General features: G+C 45.0%; 1 protein-coding gene and 2 long non-coding RNA genes across 9 annotated transcripts in view; 1 reads left to right on the plus strand and 2 right to left on the minus strand.

The window, feature by feature from the left end:
- Positions 1 to 550: 550 nt before the first annotated feature.
- LOC309365356 lies at positions 551 to 14,989 on the minus strand. The gene is made up of 2 exons (XR_014166047.1): positions 14,914 to 14,989; positions 551 to 676 (listed from the first exon to the last, which is right to left on the minus strand). It is a non-coding gene; the product is annotated as an uncharacterized lncRNA (long non-coding RNA).
- Positions 13,242 to 21,486, plus strand: LOC309365274. Its single transcript, XR_014165942.1, has 2 exons — positions 13,242 to 13,367; positions 19,509 to 21,486. It is a non-coding gene; the product is annotated as an uncharacterized lncRNA (long non-coding RNA).
- Positions 21,487 to 24,117: 2,631 nt separating this feature from the next.
- The window catches only part of LOC309364433 (inactive serine/threonine-protein kinase TEX14-like), a 33,911-nt gene continuing 31,266 nt past the window's right edge, over positions 24,118 to 26,762 (minus strand). For 5 of the 7 annotated variants that reach the window (XM_081901699.1, XM_081901698.1, XM_081901702.1 and 2 more), the window contains one exon: positions 24,118 to 24,400. In XM_081901699.1, coding sequence (XP_081757825.1) covers positions 24,291 to 24,400 — 110 coding nt within the window. In that variant the 3' untranslated portion in view covers positions 24,118 to 24,290. Of the gene's footprint in view, positions 24,401 to 24,435; positions 24,679 to 26,762 lie in introns of those variants that run through there. The other 2 variants (XM_081901700.1, XM_081901704.1) reach the window with 2 other exon arrangements.

Consider the following 26,762-nt stretch of genomic DNA (forward strand, 5'->3'; position numbering starts at 1 on the left):
AGATTACAAGACTACCACTCTTAACCACTACACCACATGGGCTCTCAGTGTGGAGTTGGGTGTTTGGAGAAAAGACAATTAAGAGGTGATAGGTTTTTGTTTTTAAGTTCTGACACATAGACGATGGAACAAGTTAGTTTGGGACCTTAGTCAACGGGTTCAAATTACAAGACAGGGGATTTTGATGGAACATTAAGAAGAGCTTCCTGATTATACGAGCTGTGCAGCAATGGAACTGGCTGTCCAGAAAGTGATGGATGTTCCTGCATTGGAAGTGTTTATGAAGAGGCTAAGTGGCCACCTATGGGGATGCTATAGCAATGAATTGTTAGTTGTAAAGGGGAAAAAATAGGCTTAAAAAAACGAGGATAATTCCTGGATGCCAGGATCCAAGTTTGGGGTGCAAGTACTCTTTGGTGAGGGAATCCCAGCAGAGCTCTAAAATCACAAAACATGCAGTAAAGCAAAGCATAGAAATATAGATCTTTAAAATATACCATACTAAGTTAGAAAATCCCCCACTTGCGTAAATATAGAAAGAGACCACACATTTGGTAAGTTAAAAATGATTTACTTACAAACTCTACAAAGGTCATATTCATGTGCTTTTCCATACAGCAGTCAGAAAAAGTTGCACAGGCAGTAAAACTTGGCTTAGTTACAGTGGTGAAAGTTCCTAAATTATGGGTATAGGAAGACAAGAATAGCTTGTAAGAGCTATGTGGATAAGTTGCAGCAACCATCCTAGCCTCTTCACTGAGGCTGAGCTTCTCTGGTAGACTCAGGGGGAACAAAGCCTTGATTACCTAGTCCCTCCCAAGTTAACCTGTCAGGACAGCTTACTCTATGCTTTTAAGCACCTCATCCTGCATTATTTAACTTCAGCATGTTGGTTATATGAGACTGGTTACCCTACAACATGAGTCTCCAGCAACTGACATTCAGAGGCATACTTTCACCAGGGGAAGTAGAACATAGCCACTGTGTCTGTTGATAAGCTTATCCCCCATTAAGTTGTGTAATCCTCTTTGGATGAGATCAGGGTTCCCACCAGTGGTATACAAACTTAATTCAAGTCCTGCCAAAATAGCTAAAATGTATAAGACAAAAACAAATCTGTGCTGGAGGTGTGGTAAAACAGAGGGGACACTTATACATGTTTGGTGGACCTGTGAAAAAACCAAAAGCTTCTGGAACACAGTATATGACAAGCTTAAAAAAACGTTTAAGTATAACTTTATGAAAAATACAGAAGCTTTTCTACTAGGGATAACGGACACAGGTACAGCAAGAGAAGATCAGAAAATATTCCTCTATGCCACAGGAGCAGCAAGGATCCTAATTGCTAAAAATTGGAAAAAAGAAATTGTGCCAACAAAAAATGAATGGTTAGGGTATATTGAACTTGCTAGATTAACAGAGGCGATTAGAGATCACACTAGACAAGAGTTTCAAAAAGCATGGGGAAAATGCAGAGAATACTTCACAAAACAGTGCCCTAAAATACATACCTGGACTTGTTTTGATTAATGTCTGCAGGAGACTTTGTGGATATTTAAGTTATAATTATAAAAATCTTGATAATTATTCTTAAAGGAAACAGCTTATAAGAAGTAAATAAGGAGCCCAGATACAGGATAAAGGCAGTCTTTTATTTGGTTGTTTGTATTGTTGTATGTTATGCTTAGTGTATGTTATGTTCACGTTTAATGAGGGTGGATTTCTGTATTGGGGGGTGGGGGTTTATGTTATGTTGTAAATAAAGTTTCCATTTTTTAAAAAAAAAAACTTAATTCAAGTGGTCTGTGGTTGAAAACCATACCATAGCTTGCACAGTGCGCTGCAGTTGCTATTGTTATAAGAAAAAAATTGGGCTTGGCGTTTACAGCCCAAATTCCAAATCAATGAAGGGTTCAGTGTCCTCCATGATTGGTGAGAGAAGAATGGAGGCAGGAACCAGATCTTTATCTTCTGTTGCATCAGAGTCTGCCCACCATATTCTTGCAAGGAGGTGAAGACCCAGAACAGAAGTGCGTAACAACTTTTATTTTATTTATATAATTTTTATTTGGTTTTACATATTTAAGTTTACAATCATACCACAACACATCCAAAAATACAAGATTCTCCTGAATCTCTAGACTTCCCACCTTCCCTTTTAGGGGGTTCTGTTAGTAAACCTTTTCTGCTGCATCTTTTTGAAAATAATCCAAGTTTTTTTTATAACTCCATTGTATCCATAGTGTTATTGCGGTCCTGCTAATGTTTTCAGCTGCTTACAGTGGTCTTTAAGGTAAATTGTAATTTCCCCCCATTCCTTATTAAAGTTTTGGTCTTCCTGGTTCCTGAGTTTTCTGGTCAGTTTTGCTGTTTTGGCATAATCCAATAGCTTCATTTGCCATTCCTCTCTGGTAGGGACTTTGTCTTCTTTTCATCTCTGAGCTAACAGCATCCCCGCAGCTGTCGTCGCATACAATTTTTAAAGACTTTAGAAATTGCCCAACCCCTTAGCCGAAGACCACCTACAAGTATCATACCAGCATCACAGAAAGAGGTGCAGAAATATGAGAGTGTGGCTTGTTGTCTCCTGTCCAGTCAAGATAACTGATTACTGCCTTATCTTGGCTAGTCTGGGTCATTCTTTTGAAATGGTAGATACCCAAGTCCTTGAATCTTTTGTCACAGACCATGTGAGAAGTTTATCTCTTTACAGGATTTGAAGGATTTTGCAAGTGAAAATAACTTGGGAATGAAATTTTTTGTCAAGGTACTTCCTTCTGCTGCGGAGAAAATATTTGGGATGGCTTTGGGATTGCTTTGGGAACTCAGACAAAGCATCTATTTCTTGTGGGGAGTGTTTCCTGTTATTTGAAGGGTGAAGTATTGGTTTTCTGTGGAGTGTCCAGGGCCGGATTTATGTTTGATGAGGCCCTAAGACAGGCATAGGCAAACAGTCCTCCAGATGTTTTGGGACTACAATTCCCATCATCCCTGACCACTGGTCCTGCTAGCTAGGGATCATGGGAGTTGTAGGCCAAAAAACATCTGGATGGCCAAGTTTGTCTATGCCTGCCTAAGCTACTGAATGTAATGGGGCCCTTTATATGTCCACCTGTTCTTTGTCAACAACAAATTGTTGCTGTTTTTTGTGTTGAATATATGCTATATGGTAATTCATAGGAGCCTACACAACACAAAACACTGTTGCTGTATGTAGGTTTTATTTTATTTGTTTTTATCTTATATTTTGGAAATGTACATCTTTTTCTTCCTTTCAATTTTTTGGGGGCCCCCAAGAGAGTGGTGCCCTAAGCTATAGCTTGCTTTGCTTATTCGTAAATCTGGCACTGAGCGTGTCCCTGCTATGTGTGTACCTTAAAATTTGTGTAACACTATGGCAGGCAGAAAACTCATTGCATGGTCCACCAAGACCACCAGCAATTCTCAAGTAGCCCATAGGGGGAAAAGTTTGGGGACCACTGGAGTAGATAACCTTTAATGTATGTATGCATTTTATTTATTAAATTTGTCTACCAACCTTCATCTGTATATCTCAGGGCGGTTCACAGCATAAAAATTCAAGTGAAAAACAGAAAAATATATAATAAAAACACAAAACAATAACGCCCCCACACTTTTAGGTGCCTTCTAACAATACAAATCAGAGTTTGTAACAGGCATGCTGTCAGCCTTGATCATTGTTGTTTATTACTTAGGAGTTTTATGGCTATCCTGCGTCCAATGATACAGCAATCCTTGCCATGACCACAATAGACAATTGAGGATCAAAGTAACAGAGGGATAACCAGGTATTAAGCAGTGACTCTGATCCTGTTGTCAGTAGCAGTAACAACCTGTTGCATGGTTCTTTTTATCTGAGGAACGGCATTGCTCAGTCTTTAGCCAATTAAAATAATCCTTAAATGGAGCTCGTGAGTAAAGAGGAAGCAATTTGAGGTGGCAGAAAGTCCAGGAAGCCAAAGCCTTCCTGGTCACATGTTCCAGAGCTCCATTTGCCATTTGCCAGCTGGAAAAAGGACCAGAAGGAATACGGTAGACTACTGTGGCTTTTGCATACTAAAGGTTTCTCATTTATTTCCCTCACAGAAGGGAATGCCTTTTCTAAGATGTTACATGTCTATGACTCTATGATCATCACACCGGAGTCCAAAAGCATGTGCTATCCTGCAGTATCCTGCCCTTGCATAACTCCATTTTATCAAGTTTCTTCTTTCTTTGGCAATCACTCGTAACTGAGTAAGATTGTCTTCCATAAACACAATTTTAACAATGGGTCCGTAAGTGGCTGTGGCGGTCAATTCTGGATCCACACATCCTTCCACAGTGGAGACATTGGTTCCCGGTGGGAGTTGATCACTGTGAGGGTTTGCCAAGTGTGCCTTCCTCTTAGCACATTTCTCCCTTGCGTCCTGAGTTCGAGTATCTCCAAAGCCCATGACACCTTTGGTAAAGGCTGTTCTCCAATTGGAGTGCGCTCAGGCAAGTGTTTCCCAGTTGTTGGTGTTTATACTACATTTTCAAGATTTGACTTGAGAGAGTCTTTAAACCTCTTTTGTTGAATAAAATTCGGAATAAAATAGTTGCTTTGGAAGATGATAATCAGGCATCCGCACAACATGACCAATGAAGTTGATGTTGAAGAATATGTTAGTAATATTACTGTGAGGTATTGGGAACATGTTTATGTACTGCATATGCAAATTATTATCAGCTCAGCAGGATAGTTCAGTTGGTCAGAGTGCATTGCTAGTAACGCCAGGGTTGCAGGTTTGATCCCCGTAAGGAGGTTGGACTTAGATGCTCCTCAGTGTCCCTCCCAACTTTATCATTCTGTGTAAACAAAAGTGCGCTTGTATTTCCTATTCTTTTATGCAGATGTTTGCAAAGCTATGCATGTTGTGAATCCATTCATTCATTTAATCAGCTAAGTCTTCTCTAAGAGAGCACTTAAATATATTCATTAAATGGTATCTGGCATACTATCACTTAAATAATAGGTGGCATAAACTGCAGATACAGATGAAGCCAAGCTTACCTGCTCATCTGTAATACATAGTCTAGGATGGGGCATCTGGGGGTGGGGGACTCCATCTCCCAATATCTCCAGCCAGCGTGGCCAATAGGCAGGAATCATGGGAGTTGTAGTCCAAAAAATATCTGGAAGGTCACAGATTCCCTGTGCCTGGTCTAGGAAGTCTTTCAGAATCATATCGTATGATATAATCCACTGGAAATATCAGAAGGCATGGCTCTGTCTCTCAGCTGCCCATCCTGTTTTTAGATTCAAGTTCACGCCCCTCAACTTTGACCTTTCTCGTTTGAACTAATAGACAGTTGGGAGGGCACCCATTTGCCCTTTGGCACAGAGCCACTTCCTTTGTTACCTTAGGTAAAGCTAAAGGGACCCCTGACCATTAGGTCCAGTCGCGGACGACTCTGGGGTTGCAGTGCTCATCTCGCTTTATTGGCCGAGGGAGCCGGCGTACAGCTTCCGGGTCACGTGGCCAGCATGACCAAGCCACTTCTGGCAAACCAGAGCAGCGCACGGAAATGCCGTTTACCTTCCCGCCGGAGCAGTATCTCTTTATCTACTTGCACTCTGACGTGCTTTCGAACTGCTAGGTGGGCAGGAGCTGGGACCGAGCAATGGGAGCTCACCCTATTGCGGGGATTCAAACCGACGACTTTCTGATCGGCAAGCCTTAGGCTCTGTGGTTTAACCCACAGTGCCACCCACGTCCCCTTAAGGACCCATAATTAGGGGGGCCATTACTAAGAAACTTGGAGGAGCGCAGAAAGAAGAAATGTTATGGTGCCTCTGCCTTGGCACAACCGGACGCCTTCATCTGCCCCAGCTGCAGCAAAACATGTCTCTCCCACATTGGTCTCTATAGCCACAGCAGGCGCTACAACCCTTCCAACTGTTTGACATCACACCCAAAGGCTCACCCCTCCATTGTCTCCCGAGGCAGACCATGTCTGGCTACTCCGGCAATTGGATCCTTGTTGAGTCTAAGAATTAGAAGAAACTTAGGTATGCAGCTTACCCCAGCGTCCAAAACTCACAGCAATGTGAAACAGCACATTTCTCAGATACTGCTTTCAGCTCAAAATAGGCAGGAGAACACTTCTGTTATCTACTGTAGGTAATATCTGGGTATTTTGGGAAGCTGGAGTGATGTTTTAAATGGCCCATCTAAAAACCCTGCTAATGTATTAACTTGTGTGCATTGCTTTTGTAAATATGCAATAGACATTTACCATTCTTTTTAATATTTGTTGTCATCTTGCCAAAAACACTTGTAATATTATAGACAATGTACAAAAACTGGAAGTAATCTGAGAAAAAGTACCCACTCTGGAAGATTGGCAGATGCAACTGATGGAGTATATGGAGATGGCGGAAATGACTGGCAGAATCCGAGATCAGGGAGAAGAGTCGGTGGAAGAAGACTGGAAGAAATTTAAGATGTATTTACAGAAACAGTGCAAAATTTTTGAATGCGAATGATGTTGGAATGAAATGAAGTGGTTTTAGCAATATGATTAGAAGTTAAAATTCGTGAGGATAATTAACTAAGGGTAAAATTAAGAAGATATGAATTTGCTATTTAAACTTTTAAATGGGATACAAAAAAGGGAGATGTGAGGAAGTCATGAAAATAAGTTAATGAATGGTATGATATTTGAAGTTTTGGCTTTGTTTTTTTTTCTTTCTTGTGTGTGTATGTGTACTTTTATTTTTGTTTTGTTTTTGTGAATCTTTTTTCTGTAAAACTCAATAAATATTATTATAAAAAAAAAGTAATCCGAGAAAAAGGCTTTATTGACATGCGTGAATGAAAATATTATAAAGGAACCAAGGGAGGAGGGGATTCAAGTAATTCCAATACTGTGGCTTCAATACTGATAGTGTATATAGTTGTTTTAATGTTTTATTGTATGCTTTTTTAAAAAAAGTAATGTTTTGTAAAAATTAATAAAAATATTGTACAAAAAAAGCACATAAAAACACATTTGCCTTGATGAAATAATAACACCCACCCATCCACTTCAAAGTAATTCAAATATGCAAAACACAGGCTTTGTCCCCTCCTGGTCCTTTGCTAAGCTATGCATGTTGAGAATCCATTCATTCATTTAATTGGCTAAGTCTTCTTTAAATGGGAGAGAGCATTCAAATATAGAAGGGATGCAGGTGGCGCTGTGGTCTAAACCACTGAGCTTCTTGGGCTTGCTGATCAGAAGGTCAGTGGTTCAAATCCCCAACTGTCTGTGGACAAACAATGGCTCCCTCGGCCTGAAAGCGAGACGAGCACTGCACCTCCATAGTTGCCTTTGGACTTAACCATTCAGCGGTCCTTTACCTTTTACCTTTACCTTCTTTATAGACACAAACCCTCTTGATTCCTGGGCTCGGGTGCTTCCCTTAGCCTTTGACCAATGTGCTCCACCTGCACTTTACTTCTGCCCACCCAGAATTATGTGGGTGAGTGGGTGCCAGTCTAGCCATGCCAAGGTCCTGCTGGAGTGGCAAGCAGGTCTCTTGATGTAATAGTGAATAGCAGCTGGTGCTTATAAACAGCCTGAAAGACCTGCCCTCCTAACTTGCAGTGGTCATTGGGGTGACATTTCCCAGTCAATACTTTCCTGTTCTCAGGCTCATGCAAAACCAGGCATAGGCAAACTCGGCCCTCCAGATGTTTTGGGACTACAACTCCCATCATCCCTAGCTAACAGGACCAGTGGTCAGGGATGATGGGAATTGTAGTCCCAAAACATCTGGAGGGCCGAGTTTGCCTATTCCTCTGCAAAACCCATCGCTCGTCCTCATTCTTTTCCTCCCAAAGAGGAGATGGATGGAATCCAGGACTCACAACTTCGGTTGTGCCATGTCCTCCTGGGTCCCAAGACAGAAATCCCGATTCTCTCTACCTTTTCCAGATGGGCAGGGTATAAATAAATTGTTTATATTATTATATATATAATATAATATATTATATTATATTATATTATATTATATTATATTATATTATATTAATTATATTATATTCACCTTCCCACATTTTCTGACCTAAATACTTTCCCTATTCTATTTGAGTGTTGAAATAGATACTTGATCCCTGCCAACTAGGTTCCGACAGGACGGGTTCTTGCTTAACACAAGAGGCAATGTGGCAATGGATTCCCAGCCCTGAGCCAGCTCTATTCTTTGCTGAGCTGACCTCGCTTTGCAATGCAGATGGGTATCCAGAAAGGCAAACACGGGATAAGATCAGGATCCACCCTAGCTGCATGTTCAGTCCACTGGCTGTGGTTAGCTGTAATGCTGATGATTTATTTAAACTGCGGAACTCACTCCCACAGGAGGCAGTGAGGCTCTCAAGGGCTACCAGGCACAATGGCGGTGCTCTGTGTCCACAGCTGGAGGCAGGATTGCTTCTGAAAGCCAGTGGCTGTAAAGTGCAGGAGGGGAGAGAGCTCAGATCCTGCTTGCGGGTGTCCCACAAGCATCTGTTTGGCCGCTGTGGAAACAGGGTGCTGGACCAGATGGGCTATTGACCTGATTGAACAGACGCTTCTTATATTCTTATAGAGCACCGATTCAGGTACACGGTGCCCTGCAGGTAAACATGAACTAAAAACAGTTATAGCCAGTGCTTTTCTTTCTTTTCTCTTTTATTCTTTTTTATTATTATTAACATATAAAACATATACATATACATTTACACAATACACATACATAAAACACTACCTTATTTTCATAACATAAAACATACCTACATTACTCTATATAATACCTACCTATACAGTGGTACCTCCGGTTAAGTACTTAACTCGTTCCGTATACAGTGGTACCTCGGGTACTTAATTCATTCTGGAGGTCTGTTCTTAACCTGAAACTGTTCTTAACCTGAAGCACCGCTTTAGCTAATGGCGCCTCCTGCTGCTGCCGCACTGCCGGAGCACGATTTCTGTTCTCATCCTGAAGCAAAGTTCTTAACCTGAAGTACTATTTCTGGGTTAGCAGAGTCTGTAACCTGAAGTGTATGTAACCTGAAGTGTATGTAACCCGAGGTAGCACTGTACTGTACAGTACATATCAACATGCGTACACATCTGCCCCACACAGACACCCACCAAGTGACTTGACTTCCAGCCGTTCTTGTTACATTACTTTATTTTTCCAACTAGCTTAAACGCATTTGCTTTTCTTTCTGGGGGGGATACAGGGGTATGCATACCCCTAAACGTACCCAATATGTTTCCAGGCACATTTCAAAGTGTCGGTGCTGACCTTTAAAGCCCTAAACGGCCTCGGTCCTGTATACCTGAAGGAGCATCTCCTCCCCCATTGTTCAGCCCAGACACTGAGGTCCAGCTACGAGGGCCTTCTGGTGGTTCCCTCACTGCGAAAAAGGTGAGGTAACAGGGAACCAGGCAGTGGGCCTTCTTGGTAGTGGCACCTGCCCTGTGGAACATCCTCCCATCAGATGTCAAAGAAATAAACAACTATCTGATGTTTAGAAGACACCTGAAGGCAGGCCTGTTTAGGGAAGTTTTCAATGACTGATGTTTTAATGTATTTTTAATCTCTTGTTGGAAGCCGCCCAGAGTGGCTGGGGAAATCCAGCCATCATCATCATCATTTTGTGAATCTAAGTTTGGCCTCATTGAGGGGCAGTATTTCAATATGAGTAGGAAAATGAGAGTACCCCTAAACATTTTTTTAGGAAAACAAAGCACTGGTTACAGCTTTGATGGTGGTCAAGGAAGTGGAGAAGAAAAAGAGACTAGGGTCTCACCGACATCATACTTTTAAAGCATTCTTGTACCATCTTGGTAGTAATGAATTCTACTGAAGAATCCTGGGAACTGTAGTTTGTTAAGGGTGCTGGGAATTGTGGCTCTGCCATAACAAACTACGGGAGCCTTTGGTGGGAGCCATCACTGCTCAAGCGCTAAGAGAGTGCCTTAAATGTATAGGGCGGGTGTGATCTAGATCAGAAAGGGATAAAAGTTATATATCTGAACCTCATGGGTGATTGGGAATTCAACAAGTTTGTATCAGCTGTTCTTTGTTTTACAGACCACTTTAGTTTTCTTCACTGCTGTATATATTGGACAGTTCTGCGTTTCAGGTGGAAAGCACTGTTTGTTCAAAGACATATCATCCGATCAAAGTAGCCGAGTGGTGAAGTACTTATCAAGTTAGCAAATTTCACAATGGTTGAATGCAGAAGAACTAATTGCTCAAACATTGTCCATGTGTCTTGCTGTTGTTATTTACCGTATTTTTCAGTGTATAACACGCCCCTGTGTATATGACACATTCTTTTTGGGGGGACTTAAAATTAAGAAAATGCACTATGCACTATCCGTGTATAAGACGACCCCTTATTTTAAACTTCAAAAATTTAGGAAAAAATATAGTCTTACACACAGAAAAATACAGTAATTTACTTTTTATCACAGACGGTTATGCAAACTGTTTCACAATGTTATTTCAATCCTCTTCAAAGGAAGTCTTTCTTTATCAAACAAAATTAGGTAGATAGAATGCAAAATATATAACTTCAGTGGCTCAGTTATACAAAGTACCAGATATGAAAGGAAGGCAACGAAATTGCCCGTAATCGAATTGTTGCGTTATGAAGCATTAATCACCGTGGTACCTAATATGAAAGGAAGGGAATGTTAAAGTGCTTTGTAATGACTTCTTCAGCATGAATCACTGCGGTGCTGAATATGGCCAAGAATGGCATTGTAATGACCGGACACCAAAGAAGGCCTGCACTCACCACAGTACTAAAGCAAAGATGAACATGCCCTCCACACGATGTCTGAATCCATGGGGCTGGATTTAGGTTTGATGAGGCCCTAAGCTACTGAAGGTAATGGGGCCCTTTGTATGTCCAGCTGTCCTTTGTCAACAACAAATTGTTGCTGTTTTTTGTGTTGAATATATGCTATATATAATTCATATGGTAATTCATAGGAGCCTACAAAATACAAAACACTGTTGCTGTATGTAGGTTTTATTTTATTTGTTTTTTATCTTATATTTTGGAAATGTACATCTTCTTTTTTCCTTTAATTTTTTTGGGGCCCCCAAGAGAGTGGGACCCTCAGCTATAGCTTGTTTAGCTTATATATAAATCTGGCACTGGGTGTATTCAACAAGGGCCGTGTACACATTGTCAGTTCACAGCACAAGCAAGACCATCGTTTTTCACAGTTCGGATCAAAGCCAGTTTGGGGAAAAGCACATCGAAAACAAAAGGATAGGTGCAGGATAGATACGAATTGTGGATTAGGCGGTGTGTACGTTGCTTCCGAAACCAGTGGCAGAAGGACACCGGTTGCAGAGCTGCACAACAGCCTTTGTCACTGTGGAAGCAGAAAGACTTCCATGAGTACAACAGGACTTCTCCTCCCTCTGCTCTTCCCCTAAACGTCTTCAACATCTGATCTGGGTTTCCCCGCAGCCATCCGGAGCAGACTGGGAGGTGATGTGGTGGGCGCATGTGGAAGGAAAAGGGATGGGAAGTTCCATTGCACGAGCGGAAGTTGTTTGCCTCACACAGCAAAATTTTCAGCAGACGGTCAGTCCACCGTCCCTCAGACCTTGTGGTGGGCCGGAATATATTTTGAAAAAATAAAATAAAAATAACGAATTCCTATGCCCCCCAAATAACCAGAGAAGCATTTTAAATAAAAGCACACATTCTACTCATGTAAAAACACGCTGATTCCCGGACCTTCTGCGGGCTGGATTGAGAAGGCGATTGGGCCAGATCCGGCCCCCGGGCCTTAGTTTGCCTACCCATGGCTTAGATGGCCCCAGCCCATTGGCACCAAAGGGACAACCAGAAACTCCAGCAGGCCAAACTCGGCTTAGCATGGAGATGAAGGGAAATGAAGCTACCGCTGGAATCATAGAACTGTAGAATTGAAAGGGACCACGTGGGTCATCTAGTCCAACCCCTTGCAATGCAGAAATTTTTCACACAAGGTGAGGCTCGAACCCACAGCCCAGAGCAGGCTTCCTCAAACTCAGCCCTCCAGATGTTTTGGTCTACAATCCCATGATCCCTAGCTAGCAGGACCAGTGGTCAGGCATGATGGGAACTGTAGTCTCAAAACATCTGGAGGGCCGAGTTTGAGGAAGCTTGGCCCATAGATTAAAATTTCCATGCTCTACTGACTGAGCTATCCCAGGAATGCGGTGGGGGAAATTCCAGGGTGTTTGTTCAGAAGGCAAAAAATGGGTGTCCGAACACATGTACTTTTAATTGTAAAACCTTTACTGTAGGATGGTACCAACTTCTGTACAGAGGAAGAGTCTTTTTGAAGAGGTCGTTTTGCGTAGCAAATTATTCTTTAGGCAGTGGATCCAGGTCAGAAGCAGAGGCCGCCCCCTGAGAGTATAGAGAAGTTTGTAATTTCCTTAATCATCAGCATCTTCTTCTACTTCTTCCTCTTCTTCTCCTCTTCCTCCTTCTCCTTCCTTTCCTTATTCTTCCCTTTTTCTATTTTTCTTTTTAACATTAGTGTGATTTTTATTGTCTTTTATGTTGAAAACTTTTAATAAAAATCAATTTAAAAAGAAGAAGCATAGAATGCCCTCTCAGTACACATAAGGAGCCCTGTCCCTGGGCAGGTAAAGCCTGTGATAAGTTGAGATTCCTGAATTGCAGGGGTGTTGGATTAGATGACATTTTCGGTCCCTTCCCGCTCTACAATTCCATGCTTCTATGAAACCCTTATCCTGCTGAATGTATTCCTCTCAGACATGCAGCTGATAACGAAAACCATGGCAGCCTAGCCTGGAGTAAAGTTTGGTGTCCCTTAACACTTTCTCGTAACCGTTCTTCCTCTTTGGAGTGGCTAAGTAACCCCGCTTAATGCATGGTCCACTTTTCTCCATATTTACCTCCCTAAAACCCATCCTGATCCCCTCCAGGTTTCACCTGCTACATCACAGGCTCCTCCCATTTCCCCACCCAATCACCTTGTTGCCCCGAAAGCACCATCAGGTTAATGGCAGGCCTGACAGGTGTGGCCAACCGCAGTGATACAGCAGGTGGAATGCAGCATCCTGATCCCATCTCGGGATGCTGTTTTCAAGGCTGGGCGGGGCTGGGCTCTGGTGATATAAGTCCCAGAGCACAGAGGGAGGGAGCAGGATACTTCTGTCACTCCAAGGCAGAGTCAGCAGAACTTTTTCTCCTCTTCCTGCTCTCAGAGGCCTCTCAAGATGAACTGTGGAAGTCCTGGGCGATGGCCCTTCTCTGGCATGACTTCTGCAGCCTTCCTCCTGGTTCTGTGTCTCCACCTGCAAGGTATGGTTTGGTGGGGCTCGAGGGCTTATTGTCATTCAGACATCATCAATGCAAACCCTCCAGGTGTCCTTATTTTCCAGGGACAGTCCCGGAATTAAAGAAGCCGTCCTGGTTTCTGATTTGATCAGGGAATGCCCCGCTTTTCCTTAAAGGTAAAGGTAAAGGGACCCCTGACCATTAGGTCCAGTCGTGGCCGACTCTGGGGTTGCGGCACTCATCTCGCTTTATTGGCCGAGGGAGCTGGCGTACAGCTTCCGGGTAATGTGGCCAGCTTCTGGCGAACCAGAGGAGCGCACGGAAACGCCGTTTACCTTCCCACCGGAGCGGTACCTATTTATATACTTGCACTTTTGATGTGCTTTTGAACTGCTAGGTTGGCAGGAACAGGGACCGAGCAGTGGGAGCTCACCCTGTCATGGGGATTCGAACCGCCGACCTTCTGATAGGCAAATCCTAGGCTCTGTAGTTTAACCCACAGCACCACCCTCATCCTTTTCCTTAGGATGTCCCTATTTTCATTGGAGAAATGTTGGAGGATATGGAATAGGGCATCCCCAGGGCTCCCCCCCACCGGAACTCAGTTCCAGTACCTTTCAGGTGGGCGCCATTGCCGTTATGAGAGAACAAGGGATGCTATTTTTCTGTAAAAATAGCACTGGAGGTCCCTATTTTCATCAGAGAAATGTTGGAGGGTATGTAAATCCCTAATAGTCCCTCAATCTATCTTCTGAGCACCAGTTGCTGGAAACTACAGAAGGAAAGTGGGCTCTTGTGCTCAGGTCCAGCTTGGCATCTGGGCGGCCATTGTGAGAACAGAATGTTGGATACGATGGTCCTGCAGGGTCTTCCTAGGTTTTTAACCTGACTCCTTTGCTATTTGGGGTGCCCATGTTTTAGATTTGCTAAGTTGCCAAGGCATTTTGGGCATTGGGGGTGAGGCAGGCAATGAACTTTTGGCTCAGCCAAAAGAAGATTTTCAGGCTCTGTCAATCTTTGGTTGTCAGGCTCCCCTGTAAGTGCAGGAAGCCAGGGAGACTGTCTGCTATAGACAGCAGTATGTTATGTGTGTATAAAAGTGTCAACTGACACCAGGTGATTAGTGGGAGAGTGGTTCTGCCCATCTGTCAACTTGGCCCTGGAGATGCTTGAGACAGAACCCATAACTTTTTGCATGCAAGGCATGAGCTCTGCCACTGAGCAACAACCCTTCTCACGATGTCTTAGTTGCTTGGAGCATGGTGCCGGTAACTCCAAGGTTGCAGGTTCAATCCCCGTTTGGGACAGCTGCATATTCCTGCATTGCAGGGGGTTTGACTAGACTTCTAACTCTACAATTCTATGATTCTGTTATTCTTTCGGGCTTTAACTGAAGCACAGGAAGCCAGGAAGTGTCTCAGACTGCTGTGCATGATTATTCTTTTTTTAAAAAATTCTCTTTTTTAAAAAAACAACCCATGCTGATTTCTTTAAAAGGCTTCACTTAAAAACAACAATAAACAGCTAACAGTAGCATTGGTAGAAAGTCTCCCTCGCCTCCTGTACCTACAAGGAAGCCCAGCTGATGGTGTCAGGTGGTTTTCAGGAAATACAAGCGCCCAGTGAAACTACAGAGTGTAGACTCCTGGAAAGAGGATTTGCAGAATGGTAAAAAAGGGACATTCACAAACCTCCCCTCCACTTCAAAAGTAAGGTTACCACAACAAAAAGCTCACATCGTACCCCGCACACGAGAATTTGACCCAATTTCCCCCCTCCTCTTTGATAATTTTTGAATGCAATTTCTTTTCTCGCTAATGGATGGCGAATGATAGCAGGGGAATGTGGAAGGAAATTTGCAGCACTGCTCCAATTGCAGAAAATGAGAGCTGGTCCACCCCTAGGGAATGGCACGGCACTGTGCCTTAAAGCTGGAGTAAGAAGAAGAAGATCCAATATTCGTTGATTTATTTGCCCACTGTAAACCACCATTTAACGGTGGTTTACAATGTGGTTAACAGCATAAAATCATATGCTAGTAATCAAACAAACAAGAATCAACTTGCACACCTACAGCAGACAGAATGAAATGGGAGATGAGATGTAAATGCAGGTGGAGAGAGAAGACTAGAATCTTGAGAGTGGATGATGGGAATGCAATATTGCCAATGCAGATCATTTCTTCCCTTTTCATTTTTCCTAGTCTTGTTCTCTCCCCCTCCCCCTTCTCCCATGTTTGCCCTTATTGCGATTATTGCCAGCACTTGACCTGGATCATGTTAACACAATGCTCTTGGCCTGCCCATTGCCTGGGGCGAATGTCCTATAGGAGAGATGAGTCTGTCCCTAGTGATGAAAGCCATGCTTTTGTTTTATTACTTATAGATTAGGAAAATGTTTTGTGGCTGGGAGCCAGAATTCCTGGGTAATGTTCCAAATGCACTCAGCGCTTGGGAATGAGAGGCAGTATCGAGTATCAAATTCATGGGCGTGCCTGGTGCCGTGATTAGCAGTTGCAACACTGGAGGATAAGGCGTGAATTATTCTTAATTCAGATCAAGGCTGGTTTGTGCAGGGGAAATGCGTCCAACGCAGCTTTTCATCAGAAAGGACAGGATAGATCTAGATGGTGGCTAATGGCTTCCAAAACCAGCCATGGGAGCATAGTGGATGCATAGTTGCTGGAAACCGCAAGAATGCTCTTGTGCTCTTATCCTACTTATGGGTTTCCCACAGGCACCCAGTTGGCCACTGTGAGAACAGGATGTTGAATTAGATGGGCGATTGGCCTGATCCAGCAGACACTTATTGAGTCAATTTCCATAAATGTATCCTGCGGAATGTCTCCAGTCACTGCACTGTAAAGCAGTGGTCCTTGTGCAGGTGCAAAATTGGCATTCAACACCTCAACTGTGCTTGCAAGTGTGCTACAAATGCAGGCTTGCGCTCGTACGATACATTTGTATGTACAGTGGTACCTCGGGTTACATATGCTTCAGGTTACAGACTCCGCTAACCCAGAAATAGTACCTCGGGTTAAGAACTTTGCTTCAGGAAGAGAACAGAAATTGTGCTCCGGTGGCGCGGCAGCAGCAGGAGGCCCCATTAGCTAAAGTGGTGCTTCAGGTTAAGAACAGTTTCAGGTTAAGAACAGACCTCCAGAACCATCTTAACTCGAGGTACCACTGTACTATATACACTAACGGAGCAAATGTCTCCGATAACTCCCACTGCCTCTTCTCACTTTGCATTATCCGAGGCTACGTACACCATTTACTCTGGCTCCGGCGCACTCCCACTGCTGGCTTTTGAATTTGTAAACACACATTACCCATGACGCAGAGATACCTTGTGGTTTCTCGACAAATCCTGCCATTCAATGCATTTCTCCTCAAACCAGCTTCAGCCTAAAAAGGAAAATGTGCCTTAAGGCACATTTACTTCGAAGTTAAACGGTGGTGTGTACGTTTGAGCCATTGCACGTGGGCAGACGACAGCTTCATCGATAGGGGTATCTGGGGTTACAGCGGTGGGAAAACCAAAAGGATGATGTGCATTGGAAAAAGACACCCCCAGCCTCTCTCTCTCTGGTGTGTACAGCAATGTGCAATTGCAACTTGAAATGGAGCGGGGCCAAATGATCTTGCTGCGTTTAAAGCCACTGATGTGCATGTCCACATTTGGACAAAAGGGTAAAATGTGGGTGAGCATAGATCACAATCAACCAGTTATACTCTAACACTATTGGAATCTTTCCCACCTACCCGCCCAATTGCAACTAGGTTTTCATGAGCTCTTAGGTTACTCTACCTTAGCAAATCCAGAATGCACCAACTCCCCTTTTGTTCCAATAATTTGTTTGCTGCTGGGTGAGACACAGGAGGTGTTAGAGGAGGGATGAGCAACATGCGGCCCTCCAGATTAGGGCTTCCCCCCCAGCTGGAACTCACCCGAACTCAGTTCCAGCACCTCTCAGGTGGGTGCCATTGCCATGAAAAGAGAAGAAGGGAGGCGTTCATGGAGAGTTCCGGCACCTCTTTCATCTAGAAAAAATAGCACAGCTCCAGATATTCTTGGAGGACAACTCCCATCGTCCCTGACCATCAGCTATATATGCTGGCTGGGACTGATGGGAATTGGGAGCTCAACCACATTTGGAGGAGAGGCACAGATCTGCGCTGAAGGAGCTGGGCGTCCTGATTCCTCTTCAATGGAAAGCATGGTGCCCTTGTTCCTGAGAGATTTGCTCATGTCAACATTCCCACAGAAGGGCCCACCCCACCCCTTTCCCAGTTGCCCCTCCCTGACACACACAGAGCGTGTGAACTGAAAGCAAGCGTCCTCAATAAGCCTTTGTTTGCTTTGGTTGTTGTGAACGGCAGTCTGTGTTCTCCACACCCCTAGACTTCTATGCCACCCACGGGTTATGGTACCCAGCCTACTCCTCCCATCTTAGCAAATTGCTTTCCTGCCTTCCCTCCTTGTGCTTCCAAGAATCTCGTCATCCATCAGAGGCCTCACTCAGCACAAGCTGAAACTGATTTTAAAGATCCTCGTGACTTGCCCGTGGAAAGAATGATTCTCCAATGTGAGCCTGGTAATTAAGCTGCTTGACAGCATTCCTGAGTGCCTTCCTATCAACTCCATTAAGATGTAAAAAACGAGGGCTGTCATTCAGTTAAAGCGATTTTGTGTTGAGTCAATTTTACTGCATCCTGATTGCTGAACTGAGGGGCAGCCTAGACTTCTTTTAAATTTTAAAAACCAAACGAAAACAGCAGTGCCTGGCGGACCTGATTGGATGGAAGGCAGGGAGGTCAACAATAGGGGGAGCCAGAGCCAATGACAGGCAAGTCTTGTCCCAGTCTTTCTCCGTTCTGAGTTTACAAGGGCAACACTAACTTAGGAGGAGGAAACTGACAGGTATGGACCGGTTGTAAGTAAGAAGGCTGTCAAATGGGAGCTGGCACACAGACAATGGTGGAGCAATATACCCTTTTGCCGTAATGGACCAGCTACCACCGTAAACAAGTGCACCTTTAAAAAAAGCAAAAGCAAGCAATCGTTTAACTGACCCAATTAAATCTGCATAATATTTGCACACGTGAGTGAAACCAATGCTGGGAGCTGTTCTTAAGGGTGCTGAGAGTTATTAGAAAAACCCCTACAGTATTTCCCTCGCAGAGCTACCATCTCTAGAGTTCCCACGTGAAGAGAGATTTATCGTTAAACCGCTTGGGGAACCTGCGAGGGTAATGGAGCGTCTCAGCTCCCTTAACAAACTACAGCTCCCAGAATTCTTTGGGGGAAGCCACGACTGCTTAAAGTGGTATCGCAGTGCTTTAAATGTTTGGTGCGAAGGGAGATCCTTGGTCCACCTAGCTTCCCATCGCTGTATGGGCCAGTGTGGTGTAGTGGTTAAGAGTGGTAGTCTCATAATCTGGGGAACTGGGTTCGTGTCTCTGCTCCTCCACATGCAGCTGCTGGGTGACCTTGGGCCAGTCACACGTCTCTGAAGTCTCTCAGCCCCACTCACCTCACAGAGTGTTTGTTGTGGGGGAGGAAGGGAAAGGAGAATGTTAGCCGTTTGGAGACTCCTTAAAGGGAGTGAAAGGCAGGATATCAAATCCAAACTCCCCCTCCTCCTCCTCCTCCTCCTCCTCCTCCTCCTCCTCCTCCTCCTCCTCCTCTTCTTCTTCTTCTTCTTCTTCTTCTTCTTCTTCTTCTTCTTCTTCTTCTTCTTTATGCTCTAACACAGGGGTGGCCAACTCCCAAGAGACTGCTGCAATCTACTCACAGAGTTAAAAACTGGCAGTGATCTACCCCCTTTTTGGGGGTTCAGGTCTATCTCAATCTACCTGTTGAACATGCCTGCTCTAACACACTCCAGGATTTAAACAGGGGGCTTGCTATCTGAGTTTGTTCACCAGAAGTTATTGAAGACTGAGCAGCTGGGCAGGGGCTCTACCACAAAACCACGGAGTGGGTTGGGCCTGGCTCTGGCCCTCTTCTCTCTTGCCATTGTCTCCATTCTGTGTCAGTGCCCCCTGAGCCTCCACACCTTTGACTTCACTGGCAGACTAAAGGCAACAGGACAGGTAGTCGTGGCAAGTCCCAGAATGCCATGGTACTATTCCTGTAACCGGCCACTTTGTCTCTTTCTAGGCTCAGCCTCCAGATGCATCGAAGGGTCGTCCGCGGAAGACCTGCAGCCCTTGCCTCCTGGGGTCCAGCGGAACTCTCTACCCAGCGGCCTCATGCAGCCCGACGTCTCGTCAATGGGGCGAAGAGATTGCATCCCTGATGGAGGAGACACCCGCATAGTGGGTGGCAGCCCTGCGACCTTTGGGGGACAGGCAGGGGGGTCTTCTACAACTGGCCCCAGTTCACCAGGGGCGAGCCCCTTCCAATCTGGCAAGCCAAGCCGGCCTGGGCTGTTGGGGTCTATATTTGGAGGGACGCTCCCTCCTCCATTATGGGCACCAAATGTGAAGCCTGGCATGCCAGGTTATGGGGCTGGCGTTGGGTCATATGGCTATGGCCCTGGTTATAACAGCCAGGGTTTCCCCCGCCCAGTGTGGAAGAGACCTGGGTTCCCTTACATACCGACTGCTGAGGAGCGTGGTGGAGGCTACATCCCAATACGAAACGAGCCACCTAGGTTATATCCGTACGGCGGCGGTGGAGCAGCGGCAGGGGGATCGGCTTACAGCGGCGGGTCCGTCGCATACGGGCCGAGGGGCACGTATGACGGCAGCTATGGGCCCGTCCCTGCAAGTGTGCAGCCAGGCGGACAGCGAGACAGTGGGGATAAAGGAAACCCTTGCACTCAAAACTGTTAGGGCAAAAGGCTGGTCCACATCCAGGGAACTTGCGGCAGGGTGGGCGGAATATCAGCTCAACTCTTCTGAGAGGAGTATGTGATCTTAGGCTGTGTTTCCCCCCCAAACTTTAGGACCCCTACCCTTAAAAAATAAATAAAACACATTCAAAAGACACGGTTATGAGTCCTCCTGACCAAGGAGTTTTCAGAACTTTTGCCTAACAAATATGCTCCAAACTGCCACAGAACTACAAGATTTTTCTGGAGGAATCAGAGATGGGACCCCAACAGTCATCTAGCCCAAGGCAGGAATCTCAACCAAAGCATCCATGGCAGATGGCCGTCCAGCCTCTGCTTAAAAACCTCCAAAAAAGGAGAGTCCATCTCCTCTCAAGGGAGTCTGTTCCACTGTCAAACAGCTCTTACTGTCAGAAAATTCTTCCTGACGTTTGCTCGGAATCTCCTTTCTTGTAAACTTGAATCCATTGGTTTGGGTCTTACCCTCCAGAGCAGGAGAAATAAGCTTGCTTCATCGTCCATGGGACAGCCCTTCAGATGATTTGAAGATGGCTATCATATCTCCTCTCAGTCTCCTCTTTTCCAGGCTAAACATGCCCAGCTCCCTCAACCGTTCCTCATAAGGCTTGGTTTCTAGACCCTTGACCATCTTGGCTGCCCTCCCATGGCAATCCAGTTTCAAATTTGTAGGGTAGCTGTTTCCCAATCAATGCCCCCTTGCTTCTTCCATTAGGAAACCCTCCCTTCTCAACCCCCTTTGGTAGCCCAGATCCCAACGCAAAATCACTTGTTCTCAGCTTGCTGGTGTCACAGGTCTGTCCCACTCCCCCATGTCAGAAACAGTGGCCCAGTAGGTTAAAGTATGTCATATGGATCAACTTGTCCAGTCAGGTGCCAAAATCCTTTGCTCAAGCAATAATTGCTAGCTCATCGCTTGATTAAGAACCAGTTTACACAACCCAGGTGGGCAGGCTGTGTCTGTGCCAACATAAGTGAAGCCGACGGCCATCTTGGATCAAGCCTGCATAGCATAGTGCAGCCCTGAGGGGGAGTTAAACCTGCCTGAGATGGCAAAATCAAAGGGGCTGTTTGTATCAAAATTGTTTTATAGTTGCTTGTGATGTCAGCCTGATTGTTTTGTGCATCTCTCTCTCTCTCTCTCTTTCTTTGAAGCAGAATGTATTAAAGAACCTCTGCCACCTGCTTTTGTTATGTACCATTATGTCACTTGGAAGCAAAGCCAATTTTTTTTTGTATTCTCCTCGGGCCAAAATGCTTGTATTAAAATCCTATGTACTGTAATGCCATCTAATGGTCTTCTTTTGGAACAGATCCCGGGCCTCTGAGCAGATCCCCCTCTGGGGCCATCTTGCTAGTTTGGGGAGAGGGGTAGAAAAGAATGGGAACGAAACTGCAATGCTGGAAAGGAGTCTAACAGCATTCAGCAGATCTGGAGTTTTGAACTAAGTCGCCTTCCCAATCTGAGGTTGAAATCAATAATACAAATCAGAGCTTAACCCCTTCATTTCTAATATTGTGGTGCAACAGACATCTATAGCGAACAGAGAAGGGAGGCCATAAAGCTACGCTGAAAGAAGAACTCTCATTTCCCAAATACCCGAAAGGCCCCCAGATTTTCTCTGGACTGCCCCATCCCTGCCCGTATTTAAGTGTTCAACAGGAACAACACACATTTCCAGTTGTTGGGTGTTGATAGCAGTATCCAAATAGGGCTTTGCTGTTAAACTCACTCCATCATACAATGCTTGGTGGGTTATGGGATTGCTGTGGTGGGGCTGTCACCCTTTTAAATTACCCTCTTCTGACGGATGGCCCTCAATCCCCGTGGTTCAGTTTTTCAAGAAATAAAGGAAACGATCCGTAAGACCTGGCCAACCCACAAAATATAGGGTTGCCTATATACCATTTCTATATACCATGCCTATATACAAGTGTGGGTTTGCCTATGTATCATTTCCCTGGGAAGTCGCAGTGAAGCTACGAAGAGAATTGATTACAGCGGCCTGGGTGGGCATCCTGCCTCATCTGTTTCCAGCTAATGAAAGGAACCTTAATTGCTACGGCCTGTTTGGAGGCTTCCACTTTCGGGACACAACCATCCTTCACCCGCTTTGGCTTACTGCACTGAGGAGCTGTTAAAAGCCAGTAGCCTGACCGCAGTAAATAAAAGGCTAAGAGAGGATCATATAATCAACAGCTATTTAACCAATACAGTTAGGAAATGTCAGCTGAAGCTCAGAGCGTTTCCTAACCTCAGACTGCTGGAAGGTGGAAGCGAACAGCAGCAATTTATTTACCCCATTATTTCTGGTTTCTGATGGAAGACAGGATACGGGATAGATCTGCTTTTGTTGACTCGCTGCCTGCCCAAATCCCAGCAACCGATGCCTCAAAGCATCCTTCCCCACTACATTAAGAATTATGACAATTACGATGATATTTCTCTTGTTCCATAAGGAAATGCAGAGAGAGACAGAGACTGGGTGGCGAAGAACACCTGCACGTTTAACTTTGCATTAGATTGTAGAATTGCAAATGGAGGCACCTGTTAGGTCAGAAGAGTGCTAGCACCCTGCTCAAAAAGCTCCCATGTGGGTCTTAGAGTCCAGCTGTTTGTGTGTAAGGCGCCCTTTTAAAAACCAAAACAAATCCCCAAAGCTGCTCTACCTTCATTTTGCAGAGAAGATAAGCGACGTAAAACCGGACTGAAAACAGAACCCCAAATTTTATTGCAATGCCGCTATAGTCCTGCTATCTGGCCGCACTGAATGGTCTGAGGGACAAACGATGCTGTTGCGTTATGAAATCTAAGCCTGCTTCAGGCTGGTTAGAAGGACCCAGGTGACGAAGCCATTTCGTAGTTCTCAGATTAAACGAGGGATAAGCAAACTATCATGCCTTTCTTTGTTAGGACCTTCCAGGACAGCTTACAGAGGTCTGTGGGCTTCCCAAAAAGAACTGGAAGATCTCAATCAGCAGTGAGGCCTAACCCTTTCCCCCTCAGGTTGCAATCCAATATAATCAGGATCAATTGAGCCTTTCTTCTGGAGGCTAAAAGTAGATTAGAGGTGGGGTTTTTTCTCCCACATCAGGATTGCAGGGTAGGAGGAAATGGTTAACCCCACCCTCATTCTGCTCAGTACCTACTGCAATCTCAATCCTGTTCATTGCCCCTACTCATCCCAATGGTTCTAAAATGGTACACCCCAACTGCTTTCATGTTATTTGTTTTGAAAACATGGGACTAAGCTTTTCTGTATAAACACACACACACACACACACACACACAAACCAGTGTCGATATGCCTACATTTGGGCATCTGTACCAGCACAAAAAGGACGCGGGTGGCGCTGTGGGTTAAACCACAGAGCCTAGGACTAGCCGATCAGAAGGTCGGCAGTTCGAATCCCTGCTACGGGGTGAGCGCCCGTTGCTCGGTCCCTGCTCCTGCCCACCTAGCAGTTCGAAAGCATGTCAAAGTGCAAGTAGATAAATAGGTACTGCTCCGGCAGGAAGGTAAATGGCGTTTCCGTGCGCTGCTCTGGTTTGCCAGAAGTGGCTTAGTCATGCTGGCCACATGACCCGGAAGCTGTACGCCAGCTCCCTTGGCCACTAAAGCGAGATGAGCGCTGCAACCCCAGAGTCGGCCACGACTAGACCTAATGGTCAGGGGTCCCTTTACCTTTTACTAGCACAAAAGACAAATGTAAGCGAGTTAAACAATGTGCACCTGAGGGAATTGGTTAGAAAGAACCCTTACCCCTTTTGGACTCATGGCCAGCCTTTGACAGGGTTGAAAGCCTCCGCACAAACCTGACCCGTAGCCCCAACCCCCGTCCAGAGTCCTCTGCAAATTATTTTGGTTAACAATAACACAAATTAGAAACAGAACTTGCACAGAAGTACAGGAATCATTTGAACTATTTAATTAGCGCGTCAGAAGTTGTGTATCCGGGGCAGTAGATTCTCAAGGTCCATACGGGTTGATAAAGAAACAAGGATTCAGATTGCTTTTATTTGAGAATAGGAGCTCTGGTCCAGTCCAGTCCTGTCTCTCCAGTGGAACGGTTATGGTAAGGATCACTCACTGGTTCTTCAAGCTAGCAACTGCCCCTTGTCCTGCAGCGGGGACTGGAGTTGTTTTCTTTTGCCCTGAGACAGGAGCCTGTCCTTTTCCATTCCTTGCTTGCTGCCCTAAGGAAGTGAGGGGTGGGGTTTTATGAGACACAATATTATGCTGCAACAGTCAGTTAAGATTCCGTGCTTAGCAACACAGGAAGCTGCCCATCTTTTTGTCCACTTTGTGTTGCTTACTCTGGCAATGGCTCTCCACACCACCTGTGGAGTCCTGACCCTTTAATTGGGGATGCCAGAGGCTGAACCTCGTATCTCCTGCATGCAAAACTCATGCTTTATTGTTAAGCTATGTTCCCTCTCCTATTTGGGTACAGATGGTACTTCCTGGTTCATCTCTAGAACAAATACAGAAAGAGATTTTGCACAAGGGAGGAATTTGACACTGAGCATCTCAGTGTCCTAAGAATCTCAGTTGTTGCTTATGGATCTGCTCTCCAAGAGAATGAGGGTAAAGATACTGTATTTTTCCATGTATAAGACAATGCTTTTTGCTAAAAAAAAAATTAGGCAAAAATTGGTTGTCGTCTTACACATGGATAGTGAAATGAGAGGGGAGACATGTGATTAATGGCAGCAGCAAGCAGGAGATTGGCAGTGGCGACTGGGCGGGTGATTGGTGGCAGTGGCAAGGCCTGCTGGCGATTAGTTGCGGCAGGCAACTGGCGGATGCAGCAAAGTGTGCGATCGGCAGTAGCTGTGGCAAGCAATTGGCAGTGGTGGGAAGGCGGGTGAGGAATTGGTGGAAGTGACCCCCCCCCACCCCCAGAAGCTAAACAACTAAATTTCTTAATTTTGGGTTAAAAAAAATAGGCACCATCTTATACATGGAAAAATACGGTAGTTTGGACAGCATATGGGGAAGACCACTGATATCTCAGAAGATAGACTAGAGACTTCAAGGGTTCAGAGGCAGGGCTCAAGGCAGTGTGAATAGTTTCCTGCATCCTCTGGCCAGCAAGCCGAATTTTATTATGCAAAACGTGCAAATATATGTTCATATATGCTCCTATTTCATTTTCCGAACCCATGCCCTGAGGGCTTATCAACATTTAACCTTTCCTCTACGCTTTCCAGGCATGGTCTGGAAAGAATCCCACATCCCAAAATCCCACATTGTATAATAAACTCATTAACTAAGTTTTGTTTTTGTTTTTCAAAGGGCAGGCATCACCTGCCACCTACTGGCCAGACATATACCTATTCCTCTCCAAGTTGAAGGGAAGCCATTCAAGTTATGGGCAGGTAGGTGGCAGGTTAGCTCGGCACAGAACTGAGCAGCTCATCTCCCTGACCACTCTCGTGTTCTGAGTACTCATAGCCCTCCAATTTAATTACCATGATTTTTTAAAAATAAAATAAGGGCCTAATGAGCATGAACTTCTAATATTAGAAATGCAAAAGTGGTGCTTTAAAAAATGAACATAAAGGCAACCGGCCAGCTTGGAGTACAGTGGTGTCTCGCAAGACGAAATTAATCCGTTCCGTGAGGCTCTTCGTATAGCGGTTTTTTCGTCTTGCGAAGCAAGCCCATTGACAGCTTAGCGGATTAGCGCTATTAGTGGTTTAGCGGCTTTAGCGATCAGCTGTTAAGCGGCTTAGCGGCTTAGGAAAAGGGGGGGGGGAAGGTAAAAAAACCCGCAGGAACTCGCAAGACATTTTCGTCTTGCGAAGCAAGCCCATAGGGAAATTCGTTTTGCGAAGCGCTTCCAAAACGGAAAACCCTTTCGTCTTGCGGGTTTTCCGTCTTGCGAAGCGTTCGTCTTGCGGGGCACCACTGTATGATGTGATGTTGCAAGCGTGAATGAAGATGCAAGATAGCAAATATATATATATATATATATATATATATATATATATATATATGCGCAGGTTTTGGTGTCCTCGGGTGTCTTCCCGTGTAAAAGTTGGGGTGTCTAGGCGACGTTTCGACGAGGTCTCACTCGTCATCTTCAGGCTGGTGCTTTCGGCTTCTTGTTACTGGAACACCAGCCTGAAGATGACGAGTGAGACCTCGTCGAAACGTCGCCTAGACACCCCAACTTTTACACGGGAAGACACCCGAGGACACCAAAACCTGCATTCCTGTACCCGTGAAAATCTACGAAAGCATATATATATATATATATAGTGGCACCTTGGGTTACATACGCTTCAGGTTACAGACTCTGCTAACCCAGAAATATGTACCTCGGGTTAAGAACTTTGCTTCAGGATGAGAACAGAAATCGTACTCCGGTGGTGCGGTGGCAGCGGGAGGCCCCATTAGCTAAAGTGTTGCTTCAGGTTAAGAACAGTTTCAGGTTCGGTTGCCAGGTCGACTCCTTTTCCTCCACCACCCTCTGCTTCCATGCCCCTTCCGAACGAGGTACGGTCGACAGACCATTCGTGCAAATGCAGGGTCTCTGTGTTTTTATTTCCT

Source organism: Podarcis melisellensis (assembly GCF_964234715.1).
Source record: "Podarcis melisellensis genome assembly, chromosome: 2".
NCBI classification, from domain to species: Eukaryota; Metazoa; Chordata; class Lepidosauria; order Squamata; family Lacertidae; genus Podarcis; species Podarcis melisellensis.